The sequence below is a fragment of the Podarcis liolepis genome (genome assembly GCF_965112155.1).
Source record: "Podarcis liolepis genome assembly, chromosome: 10".
Lineage (NCBI taxonomy): Eukaryota > Metazoa > Chordata > Lepidosauria > Squamata > Lacertidae > Podarcis > Podarcis liolepis.
Window position 1 is genome coordinate 26,608,308 of NC_139562.1, and position 18,969 is coordinate 26,627,276.

General features: G+C 41.3%; 1 protein-coding gene across 1 annotated transcript in view; it reads right to left on the bottom strand.

Annotated features, from left to right (window-relative positions):
* LARGE1 (LARGE xylosyl- and glucuronyltransferase 1) overlaps positions 1-18,969 on the bottom strand; it is a 317,228-nt gene that overhangs the window by 125,639 nt on the left and 172,620 nt on the right. The window contains exons 5-6 of the mRNA XM_083462155.1: positions 18,272-18,395; positions 5,916-6,087 (exon numbers count right to left, since the gene is read on the bottom strand). Coding sequence (XP_083318281.1) covers positions 5,916-6,087; positions 18,272-18,395 — 296 coding nt within the window. The remainder of the gene's footprint in view (positions 1-5,915; positions 6,088-18,271; positions 18,396-18,969) is intronic.

Genomic DNA, 18,969 nt, shown 5'->3' on the forward strand with positions numbered 1-18,969 from the left:
ATTGGCCTATGGTGGTGGCAAATCTTGGGTGTTCACCTGGGAGAGGGGCCAACTGACCAATGACGGCACTTGGCCCCACACCCAGGGACAGGATAAATTGCACATTGCCAGGCCAATTGTAAATTTCATTGACCAATGGACTTTATATAGTTAAATGAAATACTTGCAGAATCACAGCCACATGATACATGGATCATGGTTTTGTTCTTCATTCCAGGTGTCTGAACCATTCTGCGTGCCCAACAAGCTCCCGTGGGCCCTGTTCTTAGTTCTTCCCTGTCTGTCTACCTAGAGCCAGACCCGACACAGTGCTGCTTACTGCTTGCTGTCTGATAGATCTGATCCTTCTGGAACTTTTCTCTAGGCAGATCCAATTGTACAAGTCGGCCATTAACACAATTGGTGTCAAATTCCCAGGGGCAAATGTATGACCTTCTTTGTAGAGATGAATTTATTTTGCAGGCCTACAAAGGCTGTTTCACAGCAACTTTCATGCCAGTAACGCTCCCTGTAAGAATACCATCAAGCAGGCTTTAAAAATGTGCTTTATTCCTTCCAAAAGAGCTGCAAAAACTTCACATAGTGAGATTGTTACCTTAGGCACTCTGAAGAGCAATATACCAATGCCCCCACATGCTGGGAGCTTAAAGATTTAAAGTTCCAGACTGACTATGTGCCAATCCTTCCTCAGCTTTGGGCACTTGTGCCTGCACCCAAATCGCTGGTGACCTTTTCTGGTATTTATGATGTCAGTACAGATTTTTATTACTGTTTGAGCTGCTGCGCAAAGCAAACAGGTTCTGTAGCCTGTGTTTATCCAGGGAAGATAGAAGCACTGGGATGTCAGTACCTTTGTCTTTAAGACAACAACAACACCAACCTGCATCACCAGCTGTGTAGATGACCTTAAATCTAATTCTTTTTTCAAGTGGGTGTGGGGGAAGGTTTTCAATACATAGGAGTTAAATAGAAATTTATGTATAAAAGCTTCGGAAGGGTATTTAAATAGCCTTGAGTCTACTATTAAAATGGAGAGCCTGGATTGTCTGGGACTCCCTTGAATGTTCACTTGGTGCCATGTTGCTGAGTACAGTGATACCTCGGGTTAAGTACTTAATTCGTTCCGGAGGTCCGTACTTAACCTGAAACTGTTCTTAATCAGAAGCACCACTTTAGCTAATGGGGCCTCCTGCTGCTGCCGCGCTGCCAGAGCACGATTTCTGTTCTTATCCTGAAGCAAAGTTCTTAACCTGAAGCACTATTTCTGGGTTAGCGGAGTCTGTAACCTGAAGCGTATGTAACCCGAGGTACCACTGTAATGCCCATTGCCATGCATATGGGTTTATTTATTTATTTATTTTCAATGCTGCCTTTTCTCTCTGTTCTTCTGGTCTATTTCACACACAAAAATTAATTATTGTTGCTTGTTATGTTTATTAGTGCCTTTTTCACAAACTCAAGAGTGACTTACAAAATAATGAACATTAAGAATATTAAAAAGTAGGATAAAACCACCTAAAATATGCAAGAAACATACAGATAAAAACAGCAATATTTACAGCAGGGAAGCTACAGAACTGGGCCAGGGCAGTGCAGCCCTTTGCCTTAAAAAACCCCAATTCAAAATAAAAGCTGTCTTTGTCCTGACACATTGGCCAAGAATGGCATATAGTGTCACCTTAACAATAAATCATATCCATGCTGCAAGTTTGATGAGGGTGTAGACAGATATTCACAGTTGCTCTTGAACTTCCTCTCTATTTTAAACTCACCAGATTCATAGTTATCTTCTTGAAAAACCGAAAAGCATTCCTTTTTTGCAACAGAAATTCACCAACCTGGTACACTTCCAGATGTTTTGGACTTCAGCTCCCATTAGCAGCCCCAGCCAGGAGTACCAGGAGGGATTCTAGGTTGGTGAAAGCTAATTTTGTAGCGAAGATTCAAAATTACTAGGGGTGTATAGAGCTACTTAGGATTAATTTTGAAACCTACTAGTGTTTATGCAATTACACTTACACATTACGAATTTGAAGGTTCAACTTTCACATTTTATATATGCTGTAGCATCATCTGCAAAAAGCAACCGATTTCAAAACATTATACCCTGCCCCCCACAACTCAAGAACTATGGTTATTTAGGCTATATGGCCGTAGGTTTCCTGAATAGCATGGCTGTAATATTTCTCCACCTCTCTATTTAATATTACAGCGTGTAGACTAAAGCTGGCTCTTCCGCACTTGCCATCTATAATAGTTCCTTTCTCTCATGTGTTTCTGGAATGCTGCTCTCATATGAAAATGGCTGTAATCCTGTCAGTCTCTGTCAGCTGGCAAACTGGAGCAAGGGTAACATATGTCAGCTGCCACTAGACAACTGGGAGTGATTAAACAGACTTCGATATGAGGCTCAGAGGAACAGAAATATGGGTTGCCCATGCAAATCACACCAGCACAAAGAAAACCCACAGATCCATTAGTTTTGTGGCTTAGAACCTCAGTATCTGCCGGAGGATTTTATCCATCTACAACTGCAGCTCCTGTGAAGTACACAGTGGATCCTACTGTGCAATGACCTTCTCAATGACAGTAGAAACACCACCTGCTCCTCAAAAACAAATTGTACAGTAAAATATTTGGAGAAAACTTCTGTTCTCCCATAAAGCACTGCAGAAATTAGCACAGGTGTGCATGATCAGAGCTTGATGAATTTCTTTGCCTTATGCCAATGCAGTATCGATATCTACATTATAGCACTAGACACCAACCTATTCTCTTACTCAGACCTATATCCACAGCTAAAAACCAACCCTTCGCACAAGGAATGGGCCCAGGGTGACATGCTTAACAGGTTTGGAAGCAAACATTCAAAAAATACTGTGCATATGCAGAAGTGAGCAGCTACTAGAAAGTCATGTATACAACTTTCTACCACTTGATGGAGTTGCAACTTAGAGGAATTCAGTCCACACAAATTATGCAACACATGTGCATTAGGTGATCTCATTCATTATCACAAGATCACCAAAACTAAATTATTAAACGTACATATGCATGCATGCATACACAAATAAACAAAGAGAAGATTTCTGCTTCTTATACCATCTTAAGAAAAGATCCCAAATCTTCTCTGCACAAACATCTAAGAAAGTGAACCACCATCATGGACTTATCCTGCCTTATTTCTTCAATAAATCCTGAAATATTTTAGAGACAGCCAACCTGATGCCCTCCATATGTTGTTGGATACCAACTCCCATCAACCCCGCCTAACAAAGCCAGTGATCAGGGATGACTGGAGTTGTAGTCCAGCAACATCTGAAGGACACTTGCTTTGCCATCCTCACTTTAGGGGATTGAAAAACAATTTCAACATGATCTTAAGGAACAGGAAAGTGTGAAGGGGAAATGGCCTTCTCAGCAGTGGTGCCCACAGAATGCTCTCCCATGAGAGACTCACTTGGCCTCTACTTTATTTATGCCCTTTTGATGTCAAGAGAAGTCTCCACACAAACATACAGTCTTTTTAATCTGAAGAGTATTATTCTTTTTTTTTTGGCTGCTCTTTTTAAATTGGAATAATTAAAAAAACCTATTTAAATCTTGATGTTTTTATAAACCAGTCTATGACCTTGTTGAAAGGGAGGCTATAAATCTCTAAAACAGACAAACAGCTTCATAAACAACAGTTAGTGCCTGTGTTTGCTTTCCATCCACCCTTCCAATCCCTTTTGGGATTGTAAGCCTTAAGGTTTGCTTATTTCTGACGTTTGTAAGATGCCTTGCAGCTCTACTGGCTGAAAGGTGGGTTAAAAGTGTTTTAAAGAAAGGTAGTGGTGGCCACCCATTTGGCTAGCTTTAAAAGAAGATTAGACAAATTTATAGAGGGTAAGGCTATCAATGACTACTAGTCATGATGGATAGGTTCTGCCACCACTGCTGGAGGCAATATGCCTCCAAAAATCCAATGTTGGGAGACCCAAGTGACAAGAGTGTTGTGCTAGGTTCCAAAGGCATCTGATTGGCCAATGTAAGAACAAGATGTTAAGACTAGAGGGGCCTTTAGCCTGGTGCAACAGGACTCCCTTTATGTGTTTGAATATTTGAGGTTGGGCAAAATCTAGGGGATTACTAAATTCTGGTCACTGCATTAGTTCAAGAAGTGTGTATCAGGCTTTTTCATATAGGAATCTGCAAAGTACAAATTTCTTAAGCATGCCTGAGATTAACTATAAGGGAGCTTGCCACTGCCGAGGGGGGAATGGTAACTGTTAGTTCCGGCTAACATTAGCTCCATCATCGACACTCTCAAGCAAAACGCAAGTTATTCCCATCCCAAATCATAATTTGCAGTTGGATTATTTAGGATGATTTGCAAGCATTCAAATGCCAAAGAGCATGAGTCTTTCATGTAAATCTGAACAGGCTGAGCAAAAATTGCTTCTTCTTAGTATCTCAGAAGACATTCTATTCCTCCTTGCACTACCTGCTGTGAAAATTATTTTATCTGCTCAAACAATATCAAATCTGACAAGGGTTTTGTACAAGACAATTCTAGCCAGCAATTGGGTGCCTGAACAATTCTAGTAAGAAAGTCAATGATTTCAAAACTACCCTGAAGGATGGAGCAGAATATGGAGTCAGGAGGAGCTCTCTTCTAAGGACAGTATTATTACCCTTGTGTTAAGTACTTTTCATGAAGCATTTTGTCCCAAAGAGGTTATTTTAAACTTGCTATGAGATGTTATAATAGGAAAGCAGAGGAAGGACTAAAGAAACAAAAAATAATCACTAAAAGATAGATTTTTTTCATGTGATGATCCAGCGATGGACAGAATTCATATCTGTATTATGGAATCAAATGTAATGAGAGTGCCAGACATTGTAATAAGAAGAAGGAAAAAATCAAAGCAAGCAAAGTGTGAATATTAAAATAGCTGAGAGGAGGATGGGATGAACAGCCTAGTACTACAAAAACAGAAACAATGAGAGATATGTTTCACAATGTTAATATGAGTTCCAGCAACTCCATGCAGACTCCTGCTGTAGTTAAAATATGCGGTCAGTAAGCAGCTAAATTGGGAAAATGATAGGAAACTTGCTTGAACATGAACATTATTACCTGCAGATGCCTTCACCATTACGTTAACAGAAGCAGTACATGCTAAATGACTGGATCTGTTTCAATCAAAGCTGCATTCATAACTTATGTTAGCTTAAGCCAGGTTCTCAGTCTAATCTACTCTGTACAAATGCATGAAGGAATATATACGTAAGAGATTCAGCCTAGCTTTTCCAACACAAATAAAATTGAACTCTTAAAAAAATTGCCACGTGATACCTCCTCCATAACTCTGGTTATTTTTGAACTGTGTTTTCAATACACATTATTGCTGTCAACATACTCTGAAAGTAACTTTGAAAAACTCTACTGATTTGTTTTGCAAGGCCACAATAGGAAACAACATTAAGCTTCTTTTAAGAAACTGCCGCCCTCCTAACACTGATGCACTCACTGCATTTTGAGTACATGTTGCCATTCTGATTTTGCTATGGGATTTCTTGGCTGTGCCTTAGTTGGTAGCCCTGTATTCCACTATAGCCTCTTCCTCCTGCATCAGCAATTAATTCTCTCTTTGTAAAGTTCCACTGACCTAGTCTCCAATGTACACCAACAGCAATGCAACCCCCACCACACATTCACACCTTACCACTTATCCTCTTCTACAATATAATATTGTATGCAGAACCACCCCCCAAATGGCACTCTAATTTACCGTTGGCAGTAAATGAATAGGCAGCAGACTATGAAAGGAAAGTAACAGCAGGCAGAGAATAGTCATCTCAAACAACAGAGTTCTCTATACGTCCTGGATGGTTAACAAAAAGTATGAAAACGTAAGGCATTACAATACCTTTGAACTTGTGAAAGACAGCCCAGAGCTCAGCAATGTCTGTAGCAAAGGTAATATCTGTATCAAGTACAATGACTCGTTCGAGGTTGGCAGGCAGAGTCTTTGTCAGAACCAGCTTCATCAGCCCATATATCCCAGAATAGTGTTTGTTGGGTATCCAGGACACTTCAGACTAATAGACAGAAAGGACAAGGAAGAGAGAAGGAAGGAAAGGAAAAGACAAGCTTTATTAGAGATAGTAGTTCTTATAAAAAACAGGTTTCTCAGCATTCTTCCTAATGCTTGCCCTTGAAATCTAAAAAAGTGATGCTCAGTCACCCTTGATTAATACAGATAATTGTTTGGAGGAACAAGGGCTCTGTGCACACTCCAGAGGTCTCAAAAATAGCCAGAGTTGCACATAAGCAGAACCACAAACTGTCACATTGACATGATCTGAGCCAAAGCTGCTAGGATAAGGGGTGGGGTATTGTTTTTGTTTGTTATTATGTTGTGTATTTTTGTGTTTTATGTTGTAATATGCCCTGTGATCCTCGGGTGAAGGACAGTATAGAAATTTAATAAAATCAATCAATCAATCAATCAGCCAAATGCAACATTCTGTGCCTTCACTACTCAAACACACTTGGGGGGGGGAATAAATAAAGCTTGGATATTGAAGCCCAAATTCAAAAGCTACCCCCATAATGTGGCGGCGGCTGCTGACTCTTTGAGTTCCACCGACCTCTGGTGACATCAATATCAGCTTCTCATATAGGTTAGCCCAGATTTGTATGCCTGAGCTTTGCAGGTTTCACTACAGTGACAACATCTAAAAGTGGGTTAAAAGATCCACATGGAATGTGAGAGGACATGAGTTTCAGAAGAAGATTCCAAAGCCCATCTTGAAGTGATCCAGCAATGAGTGTTTCAGTAAAATAAGGAGTAATCTCATATTTTATGGATTGGTCCACAAAGCTATATGCCAGTAGAGGCAGCAACCACCGCAAGCCTCTTGTCACCTCCTTCGTAGGTCTCAGTGGCAGCAGGATGAACTCAAGGGGGTAATAAGAATAGCTGGCTGAAAGTCAGGGCACAAAATGTAGAATTGCAAGGGGAAAGGGGCTAATGAACATTCCCCAGAAGGTGTAAACTCTCCTTACCACTGGCTCCCCCATCCCTGAAGCTTCTTTTGGGTTCCATCTGTCAAACATGCAAAAGCCAGAGGTCCCATCTGCGTTATACTTTTGAAGCAGCATGATGCTACTTTAATCAGTCGTGAGTTCTTGGGAACATGGACTGATTGTGAAACAGTTCTAGGGACTATGGCTCTATCAAGTGACTATGAGCCACCTGAAAACTTTCAGAACCCCTAACAAACTACAGCTCCCAGGATTCTTTAGGGGAAGCCATGACTATTTCAAGTGGTATGATTGTGCTTTAAATGTATAGTGCAGATTGGGTCCTGGTCCCACCCCTGAATCCAAATAGTTATCTGAAATTCATGCCGATTTTATGGTCTGAAACACAACTGAATCCCTAAAAGCAAGAATAATTTCTTATAACTGAATCACCCTTGCAAGATGTAAACTGACTTTGTAGCCCTGTAGTGTGCTGAATTATCATCACGAAAGCATTGTGCTTGTAGACCACTGGAAATTAAATACACCATTATGCCAAAGTCATATATCCACTATAGTCTGCCCTGGAATTTGAACTAGAGGAAAACAACGAGGTTTAAACATTTATTCTGAGGACACAGAATAAATCATTTGCATTGCAATGCTTTTTGGATGCTAACTGAAAACCAAAGGGCTTTAAATTAGGGGAGGATGCTGGCCCTACATTTAAAAATGAAAAGGGAAAGGTTAATTCTTTAAGGAAAAGACAAGCAGGGTCACCTTTTCAGTACAGACCTTATCTCAACGGGATAAGAATGGTTATATTTTGGGACCAGGCACTAACCTATATCAGCAAATGTTTACTGCTTTTAAGTACATTATAGATTATGTCAATGTTATAACACCCAAAGCCTAATTTTACTGACACAATGTTCCACTGTCAGACTTCAGTTTTGACACTTCCCACAAGGTAGTTTTGAGGAACTCCCTTGTGTATTTATACTTTGGAGAATGTAACTGAGAAAATCAGTAATTCTTAATTGCAGCATTTGCTAAGCAGATGCAGAGTTGACATACTTGCTTCACATCTATCTATCCCCATCCATCTAGTATAGTTCCAAGCATCTTCCTAAACCTTCTAACCCTCATTTTCCCCTCAACATCTCCACTCTCTCTCATTAAAAGCTACCACTGGTGTCCAGAGTTTATTTAGACGAAAGGGTCAGGAAAAGGCTAAGAGTCCCTGACTGTAGGGATTTCACTCTGTACTCTTTAACAAGGCCTGCCTTTTATCTTGTACTCTATTTTAGCTCCAAGCATAGAACTTTATTGCACCATGAACATGTTGTCCACTAAGAACAATATAAGTGGCAGACCTCTTCATTACAGCTTTAGGGACCAAAGCAGAGCACAGAACCATACAGTTGTTGTTTTGTTTAAAAGGAGGACTTTCTAAAATGAAAGAAATGTGAGCTTTGTAAAAAGAAAGTGAAAAATGGTCTGTATACACACATTCAGTGTGATTGCAGTTCACAAAAGGGCTCCAAACCAGAGGCAGCACAGATATGCAAATTCACTCATAGCCAAATGTTGCCTGCTGGAAGGGAAGGGGCACTCCCACATGGACAACCTCTCTGCATCTCCACTGCCAGAGGAACAAGACATCCAGCTCTCTGGGCTACAAAATTAGTGGGGAAGCAGCAGAGGCAGATGAAGAAAGGAGAAACCTAGTTCCATTGACTATGGAAGGGAGGAGCAAAAAAGCTCCATTCTGGTTTTTTTCTTCTGCTTGCATCTCTCTCTATCAGCCTCTCTCCTCCCTTCCACAGCTGGGGTTTCTTCTTCCTCCAGAGAAGGATGGGAGCCAGGATATCTTCTTCCTCCATCTCTCTCTGCTGCAGGGATAGTATGCAGATGATTAGCATATGTAATGAGACAGGAATCCAATACAGTGGTACCTCGGGTTACATATGCTTCAGGTTACATACGCTTCAGGTTACAGACTCCGCTAACCAAGAAATAGTGTTTCAGGTTAAGAACTTTGCTTCAGGATGAGAACAGAAATCGTGCAGCGGCGGCATAGCGGCAGCAGGAGGCCCATTAGCTAAAGTGGTGCTTCAGATTAAGAACAGTTTCAGGTTAAGAACGGACCTCCAGAATGAATTAAGTTCTTAACCCGAGGTACCACTGTATCTCTGTTAAGACCAGGTCTCTCCATAGTTTTCAGTTTAGTGATAAGTTGTAATTCAGCAACTTCTCTTTCACATCTGTTTCTGAAATTCTTTTGTAATAAGACAGCTGCTTTGAGATCCTGTATTGAATGTCCTGGGAGACTGAAGTGTTCTCCTACTGGCTTCTCTGTCTTGTGATTCCTGATGTCAGATTTATGTCCATTTATGAAGGTAGGGCGTAGGGTTTGGCCTGTTTGTCCAATATAGAGAGCTGAAGGGCACTGCTGGCATTTGATGGCATACACAATGTTAGAAGATGAGCAATTAAATAGGCCTGAGATGGTATGTTTGATGTTGTTGGGTCCTTTGGAGTTTGCCCATAGTGACCCTCTCATTCTATTTGCCTGCAGCAAACCCCAGCTCACTTTCCTACTTCATGCTACACAACCCCTTCTTGCTTGACCTGCCCCACTACTGCAAGCCCAACTCACACACCTGCTTTGCTTCCTACTTGCTCACCCATGCCACTGCAATGCCCTCACTCTCAGCACTTTCACCATTGCAGGTCCAGCACATTCTTGCTCCAACCTCTTGCTGGAGGTCCCTCCCCCCATTGCTTGCCTGCTCTGTCCCCTCTGCCCCCCCCCACTTGCTTGTCTCACTACTGCAAGTTCAGCTTGCTTGCCCCACTGCCTGCCTACCTGTGATGCTTCCTTCATCCTGGAACATGTACTGTCTGTCACCACCAGTGTGACAGTGGACTGGTACAAATATAGCAGAGAGATAAATACTGTCATTTGCCAATGAATAATTGTGTAAAAGTGGCAAGAGAAGATCTTGGGGAAACTAAGAAAAGTGTAAGGCACTGAATATTATCAGCATCAGCTACTCCAGCAGAAGTGATAATAGCAGACTATTAATGAGCACATACACAAATGCATTTTTAAATGAAGTGTCCTTGAAGCTCACTTTAATTTATCCTTCCCTGTCTCTTTATCACAGATGTATTATTTGGCTACTTTGAAATAAATTTGGGGGTAGCTCTCAGAGGTTCCTGGTTATCATTACTTTCTCTGAATAGAAATGAGAACAAAAGAAATGCAATTTAATATTGGATAATAAATTGTACCCATGTATGCAATCAAGAAAACAAGTATTGTATTTGGCAAAACCTATAAGAAAATAAATAAAAGTGCCTCCAGTTTCAGGACACCCAGGACTCAGGCATTAAATGCTTCTCTTGCAAGCCTTTTTTTTTTTGAAATATTTATTCATGCTAAACATTACATTAACCTATAAACATCTTGATCCTGAAACCAAGCAATCATATTGTTGCGCACCACTACAAGCTCAGAGCAGTGAAAGATTCCAGGGGTTCCAGGCACTCACCACCCAGGGTACATTAACTCTCTGAGAAATTTAACTCATTGAAATAAAGGCTGATAAGTCATTGTAATAATTGCTGTTTCACTGGGGCTTTATATGTTTTTTATGTGAAAGAATTCCAAGTTGAAGTATTTCTTAAAACAGAGGGAATCTTTTCTTTTTCACAAGTAAGAGTCATTTGGATGGATTCAGGAAGGATGTTAAGGACCCAAATTTGATTTTAGAACCAGATTGACAAATGATATTGGTTCAGGCAGGAAAGTTGCTTGTATGTCTACTATGCATTTGGACACCTCTTAAGTTAGCATAACCAATTTTTGCATGATGGTTCCTGATGTCAAGGAGAAGGTTTTCACTGACGTTTGTACAGTGGTACCTCGGGTTACATATGCTTCAGGTTACATACGCTTCAGGTTACACACTCCGCTAACCCAGAAATAGTGCTTCAGGTTAAGAACTTTGCTTCAGGATGAGAACAGAAATTGTACTCCGGCGGCACGGCAGCAGCAGGAGGCCCCATTAGCTAAAGTGGTGCTTCAGATTAAGAACAGTTTCAGGTTAAGTAGGGACCTCCGGAACGAATTAAGTACTTAACCCGAGGTACCATTGTATATGACTGGATGGTGGGCTGAAACTTTCAAAACTGCACTGATTTTAACTACTGGTTTCAAAACCAATTCTTTAGTTTCCTAGAAATCCCAAGCAAAGTGGGATACAAGGTTGCTAGTTATACAACGTGTTAAGTTTATGTTTATAATCACACACACACTCTATATATTGTTCTTGAATATTACATGGGTTCAATATCTTTATGCATTTTTGTATTTTAAGATCATGCTTGTGGAAAAAATCATTTGAAGATTGTGTCTGTGTATGAATACACTTTAGGACTACATTTCGCTTATTAATTTTAGATAGCATTCCCCAGCCTATTAAATGGAAAGACAATATTGCGTGACAATACCACCTGCAGTGGAAGATTCATGCACAAAACAGAGAAAGCTGCAAAAATGATACCTGCCCTGAATTAGAAGAGTCACCTTCAAACAGCTACTAATTCCTTTGCTCTCAGGCTATTACCCATGGCAATATGTCAATGCATGGCTGAGAGTCACTTCTGATTGTTCTTTTAGGTATGTCAATCACTGTTGTGAAACCAGACACTTTTTTTCTGAGGTTAACCTTGAACTTATTATGGAAGTTCTCTAGGCCAAATGGCCCCTTGGGAACATGTTCATAATGCCGAATTCATCTCTGCAATCTAAGCCAGCCGTGAACTACAAAGCTGTGTCAATTCTAATTCTTTTTAATGACACAAATGGGAATCAAACAATTCGTCACAATTTAGTCCCAGTTTGTGTAAGGTGCCGGAGGGTTTGATCTGGGGGATTTAGCAGAAGGACCTAGCCAACTTGCTTCCTGCACCACAAGTAAAACTCATGGGTAGAGAGTACTCTTTTTGACCTTTGAGGTCAAAAGCCTCTTCCCACATATATCACCCCTGAGGTCACTCTTTAGCAGATTTCCCTTCTCCAACTACCTCTGCCAAATATCTTTTCAGTGGTGGCACCCCAATTGTGGAATGTGTTCTCCCCATTGAGGCTCATCTGGCACCATCTTTATACTCTCTTTGCTGCCAACTGAAGCTCTCTTTTTATATTTTCATACTTTTTATATCTGTGCCTTTTTTATTCTGCTTTTACTGATGCTGTGTTTATATTATTCTACTGTTTTACTTGAGAGCCAGTGTGCTGTAGTGGTTTAGAGCGATAGACTCATAATCTGGGGAACCGGGTTCGCGTCTCCGCTCCTCCACATGCAGCTGCTGGGTGACTTTGGGCTAGTCACACTTCTTTGAAGTCTCTCAGCCCCACTCACCTCACAGAGTGTTTGTTGTGGGGGAGGTAGGGAAAGGAGAATGTTAGCCACTTTGAGACTCCTTTGGGTACTGATAAAGCGGGATATCAAATCCAAAATCTACTCTTGTGGTTTTCACATACAGACAAGGTTCACATATAGACAGCTGAGCTAGGCAGCTGCAGTTCAAAGGGCTCCATAATTTAGAGGTGCTGAAAATTTCAGAGAGTGATGGTCTCCCTGTTAGCATTTCACTCCTCCGTTGCTGGATGTGTGATTGTTACATCACATGTCTGTGTTTACTTTCTAGGCCTTTTATTAGGATGTTTCCTACGGTTCAAAAGATGGCATGGCAGACAATAAAACAGGTGTGGCTAAACTGTGACTGTTCAAATATTGATGAACCACAACTTCCATTGCCCCTGATCACCATGCTGAGTGAGGTTGATGGAAGTTGGAAGTCCAAAACAGATAAAACAGTGCACAAAAAGAACAATGACAGATGAAAGGATATGGTGGGGACATGATTCAGTGTACATTAATACGTATGAGCATCAAATATTCCTTTTTCTTGGGGCTCTATCCTAATATTTCCAAGAGTTAATAAGCAAGGAGTTTAAGGATTCAGAACTGCATAATAAGGGCTCCCTAGGCCACCACTAGTCTATTTCAAATTTGATATCATGTAACTTCATCCCTTCACTCCCAGTATAACTGCATTTACAGAAACTAGGCTATACGGAAAATAAATAAGAAATAATAAAAAGACCTCAAACTAAGCTTGAAAGAACAAGCAGTAACACAATTACTGAGAGAAGTGCTACTGACAAACACAGAGGAATGCCAGAGTCAACTGTACATGCTAATCATGTTCCTGTCAGATTTTTCTTTCTACAATACCTGTCTTGGGAATAAGAGTTGCAGATTCAGCAAGCGAAACCTTCAACCTGTCCTGATCTTCAGTTTCAGGGAAAGTGTACTCAAGCAAGTCCTTAAGCGTGGCATTTAGTCTTTCCACCTGCTAGCCAGATGAAGTTAGGGGCTAGAATTCTATTCCTCTGCCCAGACAACCTTAGCTGATTTCCACATTCTCGCACAACCTAAGATATTATACAACCAATTTTCGTACCAAGGATAGTGTACAACCAATTTTTGTTATCATGTGTGAAATCTGAGGCGCTTTCTATATACCTTATTGGCTCACGAGCTGTAGCCCACTGCTACATATGCAGGCCCATAATGCTGCAGAGAACAGACTTTCACAGCTGCATAAATGGATCTTTACCATGAATGTCAATTTGTTAGGGTTTTAGTTTTGGTTTAAATGTATTTGCTGTTGGGTTTTTTGCATTTTTAATTATTTTATGTGTAAATCACCTTGAGTTGGTGGCTTTGAAGGTGATTAAATAATTTACTTGTTGTAACATTGAGAGCCAGTGTGGTGTAGTGGTTAAGAGCGGTAGTCTCGTAATCTGGGGAACCGGGTTCGCGTCTCCGCTCCTCCACATGCTGCTGCTGGGTGACCTTGGGCCAGTCACACTTCTTTGAAGTCTCTCAGCCCCACTCACCTCACAGAGTGTTTGTTGTGGGGGAGGAAGGGAAAGGAGATTGTTAGCCGCTTTGAGACTCCTTAAAGGGAGTGAAAGGTGGGATATCAAATCCAAACTCTTCTTCTTCTTCTAACAACAACTCTCATCATCTCTGACCATTGGTGATGCTGACTGGGGCTGATGGATGGGGAGTCCAACAACATCTGGAGGGACACAGCTCCACACACTTCCACTCCCAGCCATCATGATGTGTATGTCTAATTCACAGCAATATATTTGCAGCTCCCCAGCAGCAAGTACGAAGATTCTTTTAATTATGATAAAAGCCGATGACATCATTTGATGCAGATTACTGATGTCTTTACAGAAGCTAAATGGAAAAAAGAAAGGTATGCACAAGGCACCACCAACTGAACGTGGTGGGCCCTCGTGGAGCTCTTTCCAGGCTACCTGTGATTTTTCTCCAAAATTGCACTGGAGAAAGTGAATAAGACTGCAAAAATCCAGTTCACCCTTCAATGAATACTGGAATATTATGGAATTGCAGAGAGACCTCTTCTGCTTGCTAGATATCAGCAGACAGCTCCATTTTGTGAATATTTTCAGATTGTTAAGAATGTGGCCAGTTGCTCACAATCATTTAATATTTATAAAGCACCTACAGTATGCTAGTAGTACAATATAAATGAGTTGTAGGCTAATGCTCCCAACTTTAGGGTGACCCTTTAGGACGACCTTTCAATATGATTCATTCCAGCTATTTCGGTGCAGAAGCAATTCCAATATATGAGTTAATGACATTTCTAGAAAGCTCAACACCAAGGAGCAGTCTCTGTTGAGAAGGGGAGGAAGTGACAGCTTTGGTAGAAACCACCATGTTTAGCAAAAAAGCTTTTTAGTGGATAAGCTATAAGACATTGTAAGACAATAAGCAGTGGTACACCTAAATTTCTGTTTCACATACTGACCATAGATTCTTGGTCAAAAGTAAAAAAGAGACACATTAACCTGAATGCTTCCTCAAATTGATATATAATTAGGGATGTTCTAGAGCTCTCAGGGTATTGGCTGGACAGTAGGAAATCCTTTCACAATAAAGCTTCCATATTTTGTTACTGAAAACAAGGTTCTACAGTTACCTCTATCTGATTCCTAGATCTACTAGTAATAGTTTTACTATGCCTATAACTATTTATATCAATGGTTGTCAAGGAAACCAGGTATCAGGCATAAACGTGGAACTTATGTACAATACATTCTGACTGTCAGGAGTGCATGCAGGAGCCAGGCCCTGTGACCAGTAGGGCTTCGCAGGATTGGGGCTTTGCTAAGTTTGTTCTGAAGAGGCAAGGCGCAGCCGCACAGGTGAGGCCAATTGGTAACTCACAGCACCTGGTGGCAAGAGCCGGGAAGGGATATAAGGTCAGCATTTCCCTTTGGCTGTTTGCCACAGCAACACACAACCTGACTTGCTGCGTTTGGCTTCTTGACTCCTGGTTTCATGACCCTTGGACCCTTGGCTTCCTGACTCCTGGCTTCCGGACTCCCATTTCTGCTCCCACCCTGCCGTCTTGCCCCAGGTCCCGACGTCCTCAGACGGGACTTCAACCACCCATAAACTGGACCATGACACTGACTCTATACAGGGAGAAAACAAACCACCCCAAGAAAGGAGCTGATGGACTTTACACAATATTATTTTTGTAACCCATAGAATAACATGCCATATTTTTCGCCCTATAGGATGCACCGTCCCATAAGGCGCACCTAGTTTTTTTTTGGGGGGGGGAAATAAAAGAAAAAATATTTGTTTCCCCCCCAGGTGCGGGGCTGGGGCGGGGGAAGCCTGAGCTTCCTCCAACCCCAGCCCCCAGAACAGGCAACTCTCCGCAAGCCGCGGGAGCCCAGCGCTGGGCTCCCGCACCTTGCGGAGAACTGCGCGAAGCCTGCATTCGCCCCATAGGACGCACACACATTTCCCCTTCATTTTTGGAGGGGAAAAAGTGTGTCCTATAGGGCAAAAATACGGTAATTTGGCAGGAGATGTTGTTTCATGGAAAGCTGAACACTTGACCTTATTGCATTAACCATAAAAAATGGTGCAAGACTAGAATTAAAAATACAACTACTACTGAGAACTTCGGCCCAAACTGATTAAAACAACTTTGGAAAAAACACACACATTTTTTTCTTGTTCAGTATACAACATGCTGTGCTATGTGCTGTACCTTTGCTTCCACAAGATACATTAACTGAGATAGAAGCTGCAACCACGCTACTCTCAACACCTCTCAAACACAACCTTCGCAATCTTCAACATACCGTATGTATGTTGATTGTGAACTAGTTTTATGACTAGTGGTGCACAAATATTTTTTATAATAAACAAGCAAATGTACAAACCTCAATCTGAAACATCCCCTCCATCCGTACCCACACAACACAGCTAATGCCTAGCCAACCATTTGCCGCAAAAATCACTGAATGCATTAACCATAATCTGCAACCAGAGCATTAAGGGCAGTATAGTATCAAGGAAACAGCAACATAAACACTCCCTCCCTGTCTCCCACTCACGTAAGGCCTCACTCTATACCAAGTCTCTCACACAGGGTAGGAACCTTCAAGCTAAAGTAAAATGGTTGAGTAGAAGTGGCTTAACAGGCCACAAAGAGGTGCGTAAGGGATTGTTAGAGGTCAGACATGACAGACATGTATAGGACAATGCTGCAGTCGGTGGAAAAAAATGGTATTGAAGTGTTGCAGATCTGCCTTTATTTGCTCAAGGTGACAGGACATGAAGATGTGCTACTGCAACAAATCAGAACTCAAAATTTACTGGTGTCACGTTCCCTCCTTGGGCCCTTGAAACAAAGTCACATTGTCAGATTCTGAGGGTAGCTTTCTCATTGAACTTCCAGAAATAAAACAGGAACAGATGTATCCTTCATCAGCAGTAGCTCAGGGGTGAGCATCCATATACAGAGAAGATGTCCCAGAGCATACAAAGGATTCTTGAAAGGTTCAAGAGCACTTGATAAAAAAGCTAATTCACTTTCCCAAATTTGGTTTTCTGCTGAACAGCAAATCATAAGCATCTGCTCTGTTTATCTGCTCTACAGTGTCCTGCATGGAAGCAATTTGTCCAACCATTTGACTATATGAAGTTTGTGAGCAAATTGACTGCCATCTGGATAGAAAATCAACCTGGAAAGAACTTAAGCTTCTTAAAAGCATGGTACTCTCCAGATTTTTCAGACTACAAGTCTCCTCATCCCTGATCACTGGGTAGGCTGGCTGGGGTGGATGAGAGCTGTAGGCCAAAATATCTGGAAGGCACCACATTGGCTAGGATGAGTGGCAGCAGCCATCACAAGCAAAATACTAGTAAAGCCACCTCAAACAATGGAAGAAATTCTCTCTTGAAGTTGTGAAAATGAAGAGAAAGGAAGCAACTCTGAAGGAAAAGATTGCAGTTTTAATTAATTAAATAATCTACTGCGTATGGATTCTGTGTTTTAAATAATAATGAAGCCTCAATTTTCCTCAAAATGCAGTCCTCAGCAGGAAGATTCATCTAGGTCAATATTTGTCTGCTGCTTAATATGTGAAACATCCTGAAGTCATCTCTTTCATTTTTTTTTTAAGTGAGAGTATTTTCTGACATATGATCCTTCCCCTTTGCCATTTCTTCTAATTATAATCTGTTTTCACTTCCTCCTAACACATGGAGTGGTTTGAAATTTCCTTAATTAGCAGAGCAATTTGCTAAATTTTGTTTCTACCTTTTTACGGGATTTTAATCAAGTTTAGCATGGAACTGATTTGATATGGCATACAAATTACTGCCACAACCTTCAGATGCCTCTGTCTTCAGATGCCAAGTTTCTAAACATTTTCATACAAACTGGAAATTCCCCCCCCCCGGCTGCTTCAAATCATTTCCCTGTCCAGAGTATGACTACTTGGGTGTGGCTTTTGTCACTCAAACCTTGTAACTGGGATGGGTGAGTCATGTGGCACCTCTTAAGACCATAATTGGCCCCCAAGCCTCTAGTTCAGGCATAGGCAAACTCTGCCCTCCAAATGTTTTGGGACTACAACTCCCATCATCCCTGACCACTGGTCCTGTTCGCTAGGGATGGTGGGAGTTGTAGTCCCAAAACATCTGTAGGGCCGAGTTTGCCTATGCCCGCTCTAGTTGTTGATTCTTCAATTATATACAATTATGAACAGGGTGAACAGACAACAAAAGAGCCTTTGGATTATGATGGCATTTTGTTTTACTTTACCTTCAGCTCATCTGCATCATAGAAGTCTATGCGCACTGCAGGCACCATCCAGGTCTGGAAGAGAGTTGCCAGGATCTGTTTTGCAATGGCATCTGCAATGAGGTGGAAGTGAAGAGGGTTCCGTCTGATGGAAACAAAACAGAAGGAAATAACACTGGTAAGAGCTTCGAGCTTTGTTTATAAAAGGAGCTCTTCCCATTTACAACCCATACTCTTTTATAATAGGTGTGTGCAGCTGTATAATGAGCTGGGATTATACACACACACACACACACACACACACACACACACACACCCCATTTTAGTTCGGTTGTGGTCTAAAGCTCTCTCATGCATTTGCTCCTTCAAAGGCTATTAATTCTCTCTCTCTCTCTCTTTTGTGTACTGAAAGTGCTAGTCTGATTTGCTTTGAAGTTTCTGAATTACCTTGTGCCGACTTGGTGTAATAAGAATGTCTCTCCCCCAGCTCCCGGAAAAATAGAAGAATAGAGGATAAAGATTTTTTTTTTTTTTGGTCAATAACCAACACTGTCACGTCTATGCACTTAGTGACAAACTTACTTCTAGAGTAGCATGGAGATCTCTTATGTGACCCTTATGTCCCTTGGGATATGATGGAATTATAAACATCAGGTTTGCACTCCCTCGTATGCTTCCCTTTTCAGGAGAAGCAGAACATTCCACAGCCAATCTCAAAA